Source organism: Diadema antillarum, unplaced genomic scaffold (genome assembly GCF_040938485.1).
Source record: "Diadema antillarum isolate AM-2024a unplaced genomic scaffold, OU_Dant_1.0 scf00000110, whole genome shotgun sequence".
Lineage (NCBI taxonomy): Eukaryota > Metazoa > Echinodermata > Echinoidea > Diadematoida > Diadematidae > Diadema > Diadema antillarum.
In genome coordinates, this window is record NW_027270999.1 from 848,731 (window position 1) to 865,323 (window position 16,593).

General features: G+C 37.6%; 1 protein-coding gene across 1 annotated transcript in view; it reads right to left on the bottom strand.

Moving 5' to 3' along the window:
• Positions 1-16,593, bottom strand: part of LOC139719421 (small subunit processome component 20 homolog) — a 111,844-nt gene that overhangs the window by 386 nt on the left and 94,865 nt on the right. Inside the window, exons 25-38 of the mRNA XM_071630837.1 lie at positions 16,193-16,268; positions 15,559-15,688; positions 14,155-14,378; positions 13,533-13,774; positions 12,762-12,906; positions 11,206-11,296; positions 10,633-10,706; positions 9,450-9,729; positions 6,461-6,616; positions 5,690-5,827; positions 5,246-5,517; positions 4,742-4,821; positions 3,324-3,598; positions 222-361 (exon numbers count right to left, since the gene is read on the bottom strand). Coding sequence (XP_071486938.1) covers positions 222-361; positions 3,324-3,598; positions 4,742-4,821; positions 5,246-5,517; positions 5,690-5,827; positions 6,461-6,616; positions 9,450-9,729; positions 10,633-10,706; positions 11,206-11,296; positions 12,762-12,906; positions 13,533-13,774; positions 14,155-14,378; positions 15,559-15,688; positions 16,193-16,268 — 2,323 coding nt within the window. The remainder of the gene's footprint in view (positions 1-221; positions 362-3,323; positions 3,599-4,741; positions 4,822-5,245; positions 5,518-5,689; positions 5,828-6,460; positions 6,617-9,449; positions 9,730-10,632; positions 10,707-11,205; positions 11,297-12,761; positions 12,907-13,532; positions 13,775-14,154; positions 14,379-15,558; positions 15,689-16,192; positions 16,269-16,593) is intronic.

Genomic DNA, 16,593 nt, shown 5'->3' on the forward strand with positions numbered 1-16,593 from the left:
GTCGGGGAAGAAAAGTAAGCACACAGTATTTTCAAGGAAGCACACTGAGCTGACATTTGATAAAGTGAGTAGAAGTAATCTGGTAACTGCAACCTTCTAAGTTGAAGCTACATTTGTTAGTAGACCAAAAGGACAGGCCCCTGGATGGATTCTTACTTCCGCAGGCAGTATCAAGTTAGAATGAATATTAAACTACAGTCATTTCCAGGTTGACTACTCACCTGAACAGATTTTGGTTCATGGTTTCTTTTGGCAAAGCCTGAAGGAGTTTGATGACAGCCAGAGCTATGGGAACCCTCAGGACTTCCTCGTCTTCCGCCATTCTGTTTCTTGCTTTCTTGTGCTCTCCTTCGCTTCTTGTCTACGTGGTGTCAACAGAAATACGAAGATGACACAGCAGGGACATAAGAAAATTTGAGGCTTTCAGTCACTTCTAACAGTGATCTGTTCCAGGTGCACATGTTCATGATTGTCTTTGTAGAAGTCTGTTCTTTTAAATGTATAATCTTCTGAAAGATACTCATTTTGCTATTCTCTAAAACAATAACAAGAAATTAGAAGTATACAGCTAAAAGAGATGTTAATTTTCATGAGCTCCCAGGGTAGCCTTGAAATATTACCCAGTGATGTACATGCATTCCAAAATTATAGTCCCTTTCATCTTTACTTATAATTCTATATGTTTGCTATCTTAAGCAAAAGATAACTTGTATGCAATATGTGATTTGTATGAGATATTTTCACGAAACAGTTTGGGTGTTAGAATACTAAGTTGAAAAGTGTTTGGACATGTTAACACATTGGGGTAATCTGGAATAATGAGAAAGGAAGAAAAGCAAGCAAGGTCTGGGGTGGGTGGAAGCCCTCAGGAGATCAGAAGAGCAAAGTAAGTTTGAGATTTCCATATTCTTGCACTACCTATTATCATGTTTATGAATTCATTCTTAACTTTTACAATTCATATTAATAAAAATTGATTTCTTCATTGCAGGATGAGCTGTAATGAATAATCAGATAATTTCAAGCTAATATAACACACTGATCATATGAAAAACATTAATGATGTTCCAGTGTTAGTGATGTTGTGCTTCACTTATTAAATTGAATCTTTATGAATATAGTGTGTTTTAATTTGTTTCCACATATTTTTTAGTAAGACCAGACCACAGTTTTCTGTGGTTGTGATTTAGTGGAATGGAATGCATTACGATGTACCACTATCTTGGAAGCCCACAAGCCCATCAAGGGGGCCAGGGGTGAACAAAACCAGCCATTATTACCAAAGGCTACTGATAGTGCTACTCATGGTCTGGACCCAGCAAGTATGAGGGCCATTAATGAAGCAGTGAAGGACTTGGGAGGTGGCACTAGAGAAGCATCGCATAAGTGTGATGACGGCAAGGCTGGTAATAAGCGGGGCATGTATGGTGTCTACTCAGCAGAATTAAGGGCCAAAACTGGATGCTTTGCAGCTGAAAATGGAACAGCAGCGGCATGTAAAAAGTTTCCTAGAATTCTAGCCAGCCCAAACTCCAAAAGCACCATGCGTGGTGTGAGATCTGACTACATCAAAGTGATTAGCAGGAGTCCCCACGCTGAAGTCAGAAAGCTCCTGAATAACAATGGAAGTCCACATCTTTTGCTTGACAAAGTACAAGACCATGATGTGAAAGCATACACACATTGTACTTGGCATCTGACAAGTAGGAGGTGCAGTTTGGTATACGTAAAATTGTGCTTGCTAGCACTTGTGGTCTCCTCAAGAACAAAAAATCTCATATTTTGGCAGAGCCCTGCTCTTTGGACAAGACATGGGCAAGGTCACAGCTCAATAGGATGGGATTCACCAAGTGACAGGACACTGAAGGCCCCAAAACAAGGCCAGACAATTGTGAACAGGTTGGGGTAGGGGGGAATTCAGGCTGAGGATTGGGCATCACATGAGACTACATGAAGTCCCAGATGAACTAATCCTTAACTGGCATCAGACAGGTGTAAGTTTGTTCCCAGAGGAGAATGGACACTTGAACAAAGGAGACAGTGCCAGGTGTCCTTGAAAAGCATTGATGACAAGAGACTGTACAAGGCCCTTCTTGCCTGCTCATTGGCAAGAGACTTCTTGCCAGCTCATTGGCAAGAGACTTCTTGCCACAGCAAGTCCTTTATCAGGGAAACACAGACAAATGTTACCCTGAAGTTAATTTTCCTGAGGATTGGGATTTTTGGCACACAAAAGTCTCACTGGTCAATGAGCAACAAATGCTCCATTACCTAGACACAATCATAGAAGCCTTATATGTCAAACTAAGATGCATGCAACAACAACTCCACAGCTCTTCACCCCCTACAATGACTTCTTCTGGGCCAATACTTGAGAGGAAGTATGTGACCAAACCAGGCAGATGTGAGCTCTCCTCATGCATGTTCCTGCTACATGCACTGATCTGCTTCAACCCTTGGATGCAACAGTGAACGGTTGATACAAACAGGTACAAAATCTATTTTGTGATTTGTGTGGTTGGATGATACAGACACAAGTGTGTGGCTGTATAGACTGTCGGTACAATGTATATAAATCTACAGCCCTGTTTAACAGAGCCTTGTTACGCAACAACGTCCGGGTAACGTCGAGGTCACTTTTTCTTTTTCCCTGCCTGTTGAAATGGTCCTCGCAAAATGTTGTTTGGACATTGTCACAGCAACTTTTGTAAATGAAGCCTGATTATTTAGTTATTCTAAATAGAAAGTTGAAGTACTTCCTGTGCTATATAACATCCAGACTATGACAGTTGCATTTAGTGTTTTTCCATAGTAAGAGAATTATGTTTCTATCATTTACACACCAAGTTTAAATGGCTATCTCAGACTGAGATTCTTCTTTGCTCTAATCTTGCCTACAGAATTATTGACTGACCAGTTATTGTGGTTTTCGACTTGGCTCGTCACATACCCAGAGATGTCTCTGTCACATCTCATTTCATAGATTAGAAAGGGCACTAAACATATTTATTTGTTTATCTATCTATTAATTCATTTATTCATAATCTTTTTTTCAGGGCAGCCCATTTATCAATAAGTAGTGGTCTTCTATGGAGCCCTGAATAATATTGATTAAAATATGTACATTAATAGCAAAATGAATATACAGAAGACACAGAGATATATACTGTATACTGCAAAGTAACATTAAAAAAAAAAATCAGTGTATATTGATTATGCCACAACAATGACTCTTACAGACTGAAAAAGGCATGATGCTGGCTAAGAGAATTATGATAAAAAGTGCACACTTGAGATTTTCAGTCCAGAAACTGATAACCTACCTTCTTTGTAATGATCTTGTGCAGCTGAGGTAGGATGCTGCGGGCAATGGTGCGATGAATTCTGGTTGCCATGGCGATACCTTTCTCATCTTCCTTGTCCTTCTCATCCTCAATGCCACTGTCAGCACCAGTTTCCTCTCCCTCACGTACTCCATCTTCATCTCCATCTTTGCCATCATCATCAATATCATCTTTCTCCTCCTCTTCTTCTCCTGCCACTACAGTGTCATATGTCTCCCCTTGAAGCTCCTTGGTCCCTAGCTCCATCCCTGATTCTAGTGCAGAAAATAAACAAAACACAAACAATTCTAATAATTCTGATATAAATCCCTTCTGTTTGCTTCAAATACTGCTACCAGACAGCATTTACACACAAGCCAGTACTGTAAGTGACATTCTTGTAGCCAACTACGCCATGAACTTTGAAAAGCACTAACCTCTTGTGACTCTGTGTGCATGTTTTGCATTAGAATGCATTCAGATTAGAAATCAAAACCTCACACTCACTCTGCCCTTCACCAGACTACAGTTTTAACACTGGATGGGAGAATACATGATATACATGTACTTTAGCATTATCCTGAGTTTAACTTGACTCTATGGATGTTGAGCTTAGTATGGAAACACAGCTTTATCAACTAAGGTATGCAAGGCGCTTCCTAGTCTGGGCCATCAAATTAATCATCTTTTTACAAAAACAAAGTACAATGAAACAAAACAATACACAACTTACAACAATTACAGGCAATAATATTATCTCATAATTTTATCCAGTTTCCAATACCTTCATGATTTGACAAAAAGGCATATCTGGATAAACACCCATGAATTTACATGGGCACAGCATTTATTAATTAGGTAGAAGGGCATATGCCAGATACTTAAGTACACCCTTTTGCCAAATTAATCAATACATAAGAGAGTGCTTGGAAATTGGGCAAAAGGGCTAAGATAACACACCCTTTTGCCACATGAATCAGCAGAAGGGTATATTGTTTGACAAATTTGGGTAAAAGGGTGTGTCTCGACATAGCTTGAACAATTACTCTTATGTTGCTATCAATTATTTGGCAGAAAGGTGTACCCTTATCTTTGCTTTTCCACCTAAAAAATGCCAAGTAAAATGGGTTGCTGTACCCGTATATACAGTGTATGACTAGGCAAAAGCATGTATGTGAATAAATATATAAATTTGAAATATAACAATGGACAAGTTTGAGACAAGAAAATTATCAGATAATAGAATTCATAAGCATACAGAATATTCTAGATGAAAGCTAACTGCCAAACTTAAGTTTAATGACTTCTAAAGCCAAATAAAAAGGAAATACTCAAACTTCAAAGCCAATTTTCTCTGCTTGTTTATCATAGTAAGGCAGAAATGTGTCCTTTAACCAAAACACAGCTGCACTACTTACCACGATAGCTAGACTTCTCATCCAGTCCCTTTGACTGTGAGAGGTCGAAATGAAAAGCATCCAAGACAGCTACAATCAACCTGAAACAGCAAAAAGCAAAAACACACAAAACTATGACAAACATTATATGTTATCAATATCACCTGAAAATTAGCAAAACCTACAACAATAATAAGAAATAAAATTCAACAAGCATCATCCCAGTATTTTGCAAAGATATGATAAAAAAGAACCAACCAAAATAACAATAAAATGGAATTTGTTGTGTTCAATAGACAGTGTAGTGTAATGTAGACAATATCACATAATCTGGTGACAATCATCACTTCTGGGTGTAACAATGCCCTTTCACATAAAAAAAACAACAAAAACAAAACAAAAACGAAACAACAAACAATACTGTAGTTCCACGAACATGTCTGTGTGCCTTTATGCCTGCAAAGAGTTTTTCTGATTTCAAGTTGATTTCATTTGATCCTGTGTGAGTGTACATGTATCACTAACCTGACAGCAATCTTCTGGTACTCCAAACTCTTCATCAGAAGCCTGAGGTATTGGGTAAGGAGACGGAGGTACTGTTGCCATGGCAACACTCTAGCCATGGCCCCCACAGCTGCTATGGCTTCCACGACGAGGTTCATGTTCTTGGCGACCTCTGGGTCAAAGATCATGGAGGTTGCAGTAGGGAGCAGAAAGTGCTGGATGGCCTTGTCGGAAAGCGCCCCCTCTTGGCATTGCTTGGAGAGGCGGCGCAGTGCCCTCATGCGACGGTGGTGCTGGGAAAGGTAAGAATTAGATACAGTATATGTATAAAAAAATAAGTTCAATAATGTCTTACATATAGTGAGGTTTTTATCAACCTATAAACAATGGATTTTATTTCTCACAAGAAAAGATCTAAATTCCACTTGACACTGGATTTAGAAAATAAACAGCTTTGAATCTTACCTGGATGTGTCTAATGTTCTCAAAGAAGTCAACCTCGACATCCTTGTCAAGGAGTACTGACATGGTTGCGAAGTGAGGATGCTCTGGGAAAGCCTTCACCAGCTGGGACAAAATGGCAACTGTCTCGTGTCGTGCAGCCTGTGATATGTGTACATATATTTTACATGAATTGATAGACAAGAAACAACATTTATCACTTTGATGGTGGCCTTGACTGAGTAGCATTATTGCCATTGGAGAAATGGGATCTTAAACAGGACTGAGTTTTACGTACAAGAGGGAGTACATTTGTGGCAACGTTTTGGGGCATAGGGCACTCACATAAAGTCTTCATATCATTTATATACTTTATTACTGTTATTTAAGTTTCTGAAGTTATGGTTTTGTGTAATACCTCTGAAGTACAATTCAATTCTTGGACTGACCTCAAACATTATGAGATATTGATGTTAAGTATGGACACTTGTCAAATAATTGCTTCATAACAATAATATCGATAACCCAATCTATCTGCTCAATTTTATGCATCATCAAAGAACATAAATAGACTAATAGACAGATGGGTGAACCATAAGTCAACATATGCCTCTTGCATTTCTCCCAATGAAAGGATAAAACCCACTGTGTTTTCACATGCCCACATTTCTGTGATGTACTGTGACATCAATGAATGAATCCTGTCTATGATTCAAAATAACTGTACAGCCAAAGTTATGACTGCCCTCTTAAGGACTGAATTATACAACCAACACAGCGAAGAAAGGGGCTGACCTCTGTCTTTGCTCTCACTCCGTCCCTCAATGCTGGGATGAAAGTGTGCTCTATGACGGTTACAAAAGCTGCTGTTTCACGGCCACTCCTGTGAAGTTTGCTGATCACCTCTGTCAACAGATGGCTGGCATTGTCTCTCATTGACATGTCTTCTATCTGTGAGTTTTATCAAAGGATACTATATGTATGAACAAAAAAATCTTTGACTTCATAATTTTTCATAGAGTTATACAGGTACTAATATTGTAACAGAGTTATAACTCATGAAATCTGATGCACAGTACTAAATACAATTCTTGTTATCAATTTGAGACATCGACATCTGCAGAGATGACAGAGTCATGTAACTCAAATTCTGCGGAATGTTCGATATCAGCTGCATAATTCAAGTTTCATAAGGAAATATTTGTCTAAATCTGCAGCTGAGATACTTATTCATGCTTTGATTTCTTCTCAGTTGGATTTTTCGAATTCATTCTTGTGTAATCTTAAAAAAAAAAAGATGTCACCAAACTTTAACCCTAAATTTCGCCATGCTAAATTTTTTTATCGCGCCGTTCGCTGACTTTTTACTTTCAAGTCTCGCGCATCTTTTGACACCATTTTCGCGAAAATCGCGCATACCGTTACGACGCTGCATGACGTTTTTGTGTATAAAGTCTATGCAAACGGAGTTTTCCCTTCTTATTCATAAAGATATGATTATTTTCACTTTCATAGGATGAAACTAATTAATTTTAGCATAATTATGCTTGAAATAGCTTCTGTCATAAATTTTGTGGAAAAAATGAACTAACAAAAGGTCGAAAAAACAAAGAAATACATACGAAATTCATAACACAATAAAATACATAAGAAATTGATTTTGATACCAATTTTTTTTTTCAAGTACATTGTAAGGAATGCTACAAAGAATGTTTTCACCAAAAATTAGGATTCTAGGAGCTTTAATTTCTGATTTAGAGCAAAATGTATGATTTTATGCATATACATGTACATAGCATAATTAATTACTAAGACAAAAATTTCCATTTCTTTTTGTATAGCTTGGTAGATTACGCCACAGGTAATTGCACGTGCCAAATTTCATGGTGATTGTGCGATCGACGGTCGAGATCTCAGGGGGGGTTGAATCAACCCCTCCCCGGCCACAGAACACCCAAAAAAGCCCGGCCTGGTTAGGGTTAATGGTTGCAAAATTCTGCTGCCCGATCGTTAACTTTTACTAATAAATTTGATTCCATATTACCAGTTCTCCGTTCCTTACATTGGTTACCTGTAGAAAAAAGGATTATTTTCAAGACTCTGTTATCAGTACATCATTCAGTTCATTCTTTTTCCCCCTTATACCTAAGTAATTCTATTCAAAAATACAATCCGACACAAAGTCTACGTTCCTCATCAGATGCATTGTTACTCCAAACACCCAGAGTAAAACATGGATGGGGTGATCATGCTTTCTCCGTTATGAAACCAAAATTGTGGAATCAGTTATCTATTCAGTTAAGGGAACTGTCATCTACAGAAACATTCAAATCCAAACTTAAAACTTATCTATTCCTCTCACACTGAGGACTGTAATTGCTGTATGTCATTGATGTTCAGAACAATATTTTATTTTTAATTGGTAGTTGTATTCTTTACTTGGTGTATATTTGTTTTTTGTTTGCCATTTTCTTCTTTGTTGACATGTTTGAACATGTATATGCATGTATATATATCTTTTTATTTTTGAAGCGCCATGAGCACTGAAAAGTGGACCTGTGCACTATACAAGTAGCCACAATATCATTATTATTATTAAAACATGGTGAGGGCTTCAGTAACATCATAATCAGTCTTGCTGTAGATGGGACTGCCATGGTTAAGGGAGACTATGTTTATCTCTGTTTGGCGTGGATAGACTTAATAGAGTATATAAAGTCAATGTGTGAATTTTGTCTGCTCTTGCATTTTAATGATATGCCTCCATTCAATGCCTCTAGCTTCTGAATTATCAGGTCCAGTCTATCAACAGAAATCAGCTGCAAGCACACGTGTACAGTACATATTGACTTGCTATGTTTTCATGCACGCACTACAACAGTTGCAACTGGGTGCACGCAGTAGCCAGCAGTATTTCAATCTCTGATCATAGTTCTTGTACATCAATTGTATTGAGTAGTGGACTATTAAAGAGCATTAACCTGGTAGAAGATTGCACAAATGTCCTTCTCTAGAGTCAGAGTGAATTTTGAAATTACAAATATAAGCTCAAGAGTGATTATCTGTCATAAAATCCTTGAGATACCCTTTAAAATAAACATTGATGTGCATGTACGCTATACATTTGTGTGTCATACAGAGCATGATCTTGTCTGAGTTAACTAAATGAAGTCGTTTTTATTGCAACTGATTTACAATTCGCCTTACATTGAGGTAAATAAGCACCAAATTAATCGGCACACCGACAGGATTCAAACCTATGACCTCCTGATCACAAAACAGGTGTCTTATTCACTTGACCACCGAGCTTCTGTCTGACAGCCAGTGCTGGCTCTAATTCTTATTTACATTGATGTAGGGCAATTTGTCAATGAGTTGCAATAAAAACAACTCAATGAAAGAATTTCATTTATTTCAATAAATATGCAGTAACCCCTACATGCTATAAGGATTAGAACCACCACTGGTGGTCGGGCAGAAGCTCAGTGGTCTAGTGGATAAGACGCTTGTCTGGTGATCGGAAGGTCGTAAATTCAAATCCTGTTTGAGTATGTGTGCCCATGATTTTTATTATGGCTACTTCTGAACACTGATTAGTTCAGTGCTTATTTACATCAATGAAGGGTAATTCATCAATCAGTTGAAATGATCTTGTTTATTGTGCAAAACTGCACTTTTCTTTGGAGCTTCAATAAGAGTTCTATCTGCACTGAAAGTATTGACCAAACCTTGTCCCATCACAACACCATGTCAACATGCCATAACACATTCATTCTCAGCTCACCTTCAGAATAAAGTAGAAACAGTTGTGGATTATTGGAGAAAAGAAGCGAAGGTCCAGACTGTCCTCATCTGCCAACTTCTGATTGGCCCGTTTGAATGCCTTGAGCCGCAGCTCATAGTCTGGCTCCCCTAAGTGCTTCTTGTCCCACGCATTGAGACGCGCCACTGTGCGTGTGATCTCATCAAGAGATGGATCCCGTGTTGCCATGGCGGAGAAGACTTGGACCAGGACCATTCGGGCTGGTTCTGACGTGAGGCAGTACAGGAGTCTTGACAGTACGCTAAGTACCACAGGAAAGTCAAGCAATAATCATCGCATGATTTAATCAGCTTAGCAATCATCAGGGAAAAATATATTGTATGGTGTATCATTTTCTATACATTTCTTTATCAATAGTATGAGATAAAAACATGAAATGTGTATGATATCCCTGACATCCTCTTCCTTGGTCAAAAACACACACACACACACACACACACACATACACGAACAAAGCAAAATAAAAAAACAGATATGTAAATTGATGATTAATCAAAGATTGATAAAAAGACTGATAAGTTTAAAATTAAACAGAAAGCATAATATGGGCATATATGGTTTGCAGAAAATGTGTTCTATACACTTTCTTTCTGTCTTCTCTCACCTCTGCTATGTTCTCTTCACTCCTTCCCATTGCCTGCCTGCTTTCTCCCTTTCTTTTCCTTCTTCTACATCATTTATCTATATATTTCCCACAAAAAGGAATCAGCTTGTTTGTTTTATATTCCTTTACAATGACAAATGGACACATACTGCTATGATAATTGTTAATGTATCATGTCATTTTTAGAAATCTTTTCAGAAATCTTTTTTACTGTTAATGACTGAAGGATCAATGGATCTAAAGCATAATATAAAAGATATTTGATGAATAATTAGTATCCACTGAAATTTAACCAAATACTTTTATTGTCTGCAGTATGTTTCATCTTCCCACCATAGTTTGCTTGTTTGTTGTTTTTCTTCTCTCTCCCTCTCTTGAGTGTATTCTTAAATGTATATATAAAATATTAAGAAGGGCCAATGGCCTCTGCTGGCTCCTCCATATTCTCTCTTAGAAGATCAACCCCTCCTCGCTAAGTATATGTAGTTTCTCTTGTCAATATTGTGCACCAGGTTTGGGGGAAATGGACAGTAACTGTACCTCAGGAATTGACCAGGATCATCCACGAGCTTCATAAGATTTCTCACTGTGGTAAGGATCTCCACATCTGTACCCTGCAGGGATATTGAAAGAATGCATTCAAACAAAATACACATAGCTTTAAAACCTGGGGTGACCTACATGTACAGGGAGAGTGAAGATGGGTTGTATGTAGATTCTTCACATAACTCAAGTCAAAAGGGGTAGGGGATTCAAATTTCAGCATTGTGCAACAAGTTACGTCAATACTTCAATAGCAACGTCATATTCTTGCAGTTATTTCTTTTTGAGATAAATTATTTCATATCATTAACATGTCTGAACTACTCCTTTACTCATGTTTTACCAACAGATCCTAGCACATTCATGTTTTGAGTGCTGATTTTATGACTTCTGCAAAAAAGAAAAAGAAAAAAAAAAAGAGATATAATATTGCAACATATGCATGTAATAGGAAAAAAAGGTGGGTGAAAATTTGACAAGATGCCATCATGACATGACAAGTCGAGAGTCCCTTATCAGTAAGAGTTTAAAAATATCAGACCATATGCCACAATGAGAAGCAAAGTGTACCTGTGGAACTGATGAGGATTTCTGGAGGTACGGTAGGAGGAGACCAATCAGTGATGAGCAGAGCTCAGAGGCCTGAGCAAAGACACTAATCCTGTAGAGAAGCCAGAGAGAAAAGATGACAGGTGAAAACAGCAATGGCTTCTGTGCAATATACAACATTTGTGGTATGGAGAATATGTCATAAGAATCATCATTACCATAACAGCTTTGTGAAGAATATGGTTATAGAATATACCAGGAGTTGAATCATACAATGTAGGTCCAGAAAATCAGACATTCAGCACTCATGACAAATGTTATTTATCTCAGCGAGGCATGTCTTCACTTGATTTCTTGTATCCATCATGCTACATCCTGGTGTCTATTGAGAGTCTGGGGTTAAAGAATAATGCACTCGGGTCCTATCCAGGGACACTTTACAGGAAACTGAAACTGAAATATACAATATGAAGATTGAGTGAAAGCAACGATGCCAGTAGAACACATCAGTGAAAGTTTGAGGAAAATTAGACAATCTGTTCAAAAGGTATGATTTGTTAGAGTTTCGGTGCCATCATCGCCGGATAAGAAGACTACTGGTACTATGGCTCATGACGTCATTCTGGACAACAATATAAAGAAAATTGTTCATGTAAAGTAAACATTCCATCAACTTGTTACTGACATATGTTAGGGGTAATATCATTCCCCCTGCTTTCTGAAGGAAAGTCAAGAGCTTTTTCATTATGCAAGAAAAGTGAAAATATGTTGAATTTTCCTATGTTTACTTCATATTGTGTCTACAATTACATCATGAACAGTAGTAGTCTTCTTGACCAACGATGGCAGCACCAAAACTTTAAAGATTTGCTATTTTTGAATGGATAGTCTGATTTTCCTCAAACTTTCACTGATGTGTTCTACTAATATTGCTGCTTTCACTCAATCCACATTTAAACTTGGCTTTCAATTTCCTTTACACTGGTTTGACCTGTGAGCCTGGGGTAGACTGCTACTCTTTCTAATCTGAAGTGTATTGGCTTCACGAAGATGTCCAGAAGTTTTGGGATTTTTTTAATTCTTCACGCAATGGTTCATTTATCTTCTTAATGGACTACACAATTAAAATGTTTATCAAGTAAAATAACATCCTATCTTGCAATTTATATATTTTAAACAAATGCTAGGATTAACAATATCATTCAACCTCAAAATATCAGGAGCAGTTAAAATGCTAAGAAAACAGGAGATATGGAATGCACTGCAAATTCCACATAAGTAAACATTTACTGTTTCATTCATCTATTAGCTTGGCCTTCCTGGGAATGAATTCTGACATGATAAGGATGAACAAGAAATAAGAGAAGGAATAAAATAAAGATTGAACTGATATACAAAAATACTGCACAAAGCTGGATAGATAGATAGATAGGCAGCTAGATAGATAACTACATAGATAGATAGACACACAGACGGACAGACAGAGAGGGAGAGAGAGAGACACACACAGATAGATAGATAGATACAAAGAGAGAGGAATGGAAGGGATGTACAAAGTTATTGGAGGAATTACTCACTTGTAGAGGATACCAAGTTCTTTGACCGGAAGAACAGGTGCAGCCTTCAGTGTTGGAACCTGCTTGATCTGTATGGCTGATTTCAAGTGGCTCAAAATCACAGGGACATACGGCAGCAGCATGCGAGTTCCTATGTTGAGCTTTGCTGTATGGAAAGCAACATGTGAGCAACGTCTTCCCATGTGATTTATGTGACTCTACCAGCATTCACAGCAGCAGTCATGCTGATGACACCATGGGAGCTTATAATAGATAATGGCTCTTGCCTTACTGACAACTTACATCTGGTTATATATAACCAGACATGCTGCAATTCTAGGGATTGCAAATGTACAGTACATACATCAGCCTGTAATTGTACAAATGCATTCAATTTTGTGATTCACTGATGAAATGAAGGACAATTGAGGTATTTTTGTTTCCGTTTCCAAACCATTTTCAACTTTCAGAAATGCTGACACTATTGCCTTTAATATAAATATTTATTGTGTAGAAACAAGCTTATATGCTCTGTCTACATCACATTTCCTCCAAAGAATATGCATGCCGCATTTCCTGTGTCAATATCTCTTATTTTCTCTTGCCAAACTGCACACATACTAACAAAAAAAAAAAATCATAGCTTGACACATAATAGTAGTGATCAGTTCTCATGATAATGTTATTAGGTTTTATGTCATGTATACAAAAATTCACAAAGGATCAATGATGGTGTCATCCATAATACCATCCTTTCTCCTGAAATTACGTCAATGTCTTTGAAACACTTACCCCCATAGGGGCCCTCTTCGACAGAGTCTAAAGACACCCCTGGAATGAAATCACACCCATCCCTCTCTCCATCCATTTCTCCCTCCTCTTCTTCCTCTTGTGTCAGGAGGTTTTCAACAATCTCCATCACCATAGCAACCACTGCGCTCCCAACCTTGGGCATGGTCAGGAGCACCATTGCCTGATCTAGGAGTGTCAGATTTCTGTCATCTGGGTGTGGCTTGACGAGGAGGGGATGGTACCTAGAAATGAAGTAGCATGTAAGCAATGAGGCATGCATTTCACATTACATCTACTGGCAAAGTTCTTTACTAAAAACATAAAACTATTCATTTTTGTGGTTGGACATTCTAGCAAAAGGACAAAGATTAAACATCAACAAAGAATTTCTTGCACTCTCATTGGGGCTACAGAAAAGGATCATAATGCTCTATACTCACTACTTCATTAGATAAGAAAAATGCAAAATACTTCAGTGTGATATTATCCCAATTAAAGAATAGGAGCAAATGCTGGTATTAGTACTTAAGAGTGCACTGTAAATTAAATCGATGAATAAATTTAATGTATGAATTCTCCAGTTATCATAGAAAATGGATGACAAAAGAACTAGCTGCCCTACCTAACATACTGACTCCAGCAGTGAGCAAGTCTCAAGACAGGGGTGGGGCCAGTGGAGCTGTCACTACTCAGCTTCCCAACCTGAGGAAAGACCACTGCTTCAAAAATGGTCTCCACTTCAAGGGCGGTGAAGGGATACTCTTCAAACCGTTCAAAGAACTCAATCAGACGGCAGATTCCTGTCTGACGAAGATTCTTCAGTTGTGTGATGCAGAATGGTACCAGCTGTGGTGGTAAAATGATGGAATTGGATGTGGAGGGAAAATAACTTTAGAGACTAAGTAGCTAGAGTGGGAATATGGGTGGTCCAACTGAATCGCTCTTCATTCACTGCCCACCATGGTTCCTTCTAAGTCCCCCAGATAGTGCCCATCAGCGAATATGTGCATCAAAGCGTATGCTCATCAGTAACAGCTGACTCCAGTTGTAATTCTCCATGATATCCCCATGCTGCCGGGTCTGGGTCTTTTTGTAAAGTTTTTTAAGTTACATAAATCTTGATACTTCTCCCCTTTGGTATCTACCAATGTGCAGTTCAAGATTACAATGTTTGCATCATTTCATATATTTTATTTAAAAGGTTAATAGGTATATATTGAATAGTTTCTTCCACTCACTGATTACGCTGATTATTATTAATTGAAATTGAGCTTGAAAATATTTGAAGAGTTCGATCGCAAAATGAATTAACTCCATCTGTGTTGATTTGAGATATCTGCAATTAAAGCTGCTGAAAACAAAGAAAACAATAAGAAAATATAGGATATCTTTAATAACTTCAAGAATATTCCTTGTTATGTAACAAGTGAAGTATCATAGCAAAGGATTTATTTTGCTCTATTGATGAACTTACTTTACAATATTTAAAAATGGCCTTTAAAGGGTGTGTACAGTTGTGGTCAAGGTGAGGATTTAGCTTTTAATGTTTTGCAAGATATTCAGAAACTACTCTATGAGATGTCAAAGAGCATGCAATTCTAAGGGGTATCAAAAGTTTATTTGATGGAAATCGGTTTTGAAATGGCTGAGATATTCAAAACCAAGGTGAAACAAAGAGATCCTAATAAAAGGCGTGGCCTGTAGTCTTTTATTATTATCACTTTTTTGGATATCTCAGCCATCTAAAAACCAATTTTCATCAAATAAACATTGAATCCTTCTTAAAATTACATGCTCTTTCATATTTCATAAGAGGTTTCTCATTATCTCACTTAGGAATGTAAAAAACATGAATCCCCATCTCAACCAATACTGTACAGCCCCTTTTACCTGCTTTGCAATCAAATTTTTCTGTAGTGCCTCATGGCCATTTTGTGTTCATATTCAGACTCAGCTGATCCTTTGACAGACACAAACCATCACTTCTGTCAAATCAAATGAACTTAATCCATTTCACAATACTTACCTCATTACGCTGCAAGAGGAGTGTGTTGTAGCTGGCAACTGCACACGTAATGATGCCCAGGAGAAGTGATAGGTAGGGGTCAATTAGGTGACCCAGTTTAGAGAAGATGACTCCGATGGTATCAAGGGTACTGAACAGAAAAATAGATATATTTCCTATATATTTCATCATTGGGTGAACGTTGATAATGAATTCATTACAGGGATGATATTGAGGTTTGTTGAAAATATCAGAAATCAAAATTTTTAGGTGATTTTGATACATAGAAAAAGCAAAATGTGTATAGATTTGAGAAAAAAAATCTGAAATCAGATTTAAATCTACAGATATCATGCCTGTTATCATCACCCTTGCAGCATTTTCAATACCCTCAAAAAGGAGAACCAACAGCAAGGTCATTGTGGGGTAGAAAGAGGAAGTTACTGCATAGTTACCAATGGCAATGGTGCATTGCAGGACTTAAGATTCATGAACATAATAGGACACCAAAATATTACTTATAGTGCTATTCACTGACTTATGCATGGTGTCACTTTGGAATATATCAACAATTAGAAGATTTATCAATGAACCACTGAGCAATTTACACAAAATTTCAAAGCCAGGGTCAAGCTCTCTTTAATTTCTGCTCTACCTGAGCTGCTTGCGAAGTGGAACAATGGCAGCTGGATCTTCACTTGTCCAGAGTCTCAGCATTTCACTCAAGTTGTCTGAAATAAAAAGATGGAATAAAGTTAGAGATAAATGCTTGGGGAGAAAATCTTCAAGCACAAATGCAAGTCTGAGGAGGATTTAACTGCTGTCTATGCTCTTACTCTCCACACTGCTGTCAATTCACACAATGAATACCATGGTAATAGTAAAATACGATAAATCACTAATAAGACCTGCAGGGCAAAAAGTCCCTGAAATTCATTTTCATATTGACAGACATATTTCATACTAGTTAATTACAATACAAATATTCTGAAAACACAAACTAAGTATCTGTTGTCAACTACACAGAATTTTTGTAAACTCTCCTTTATGAACACA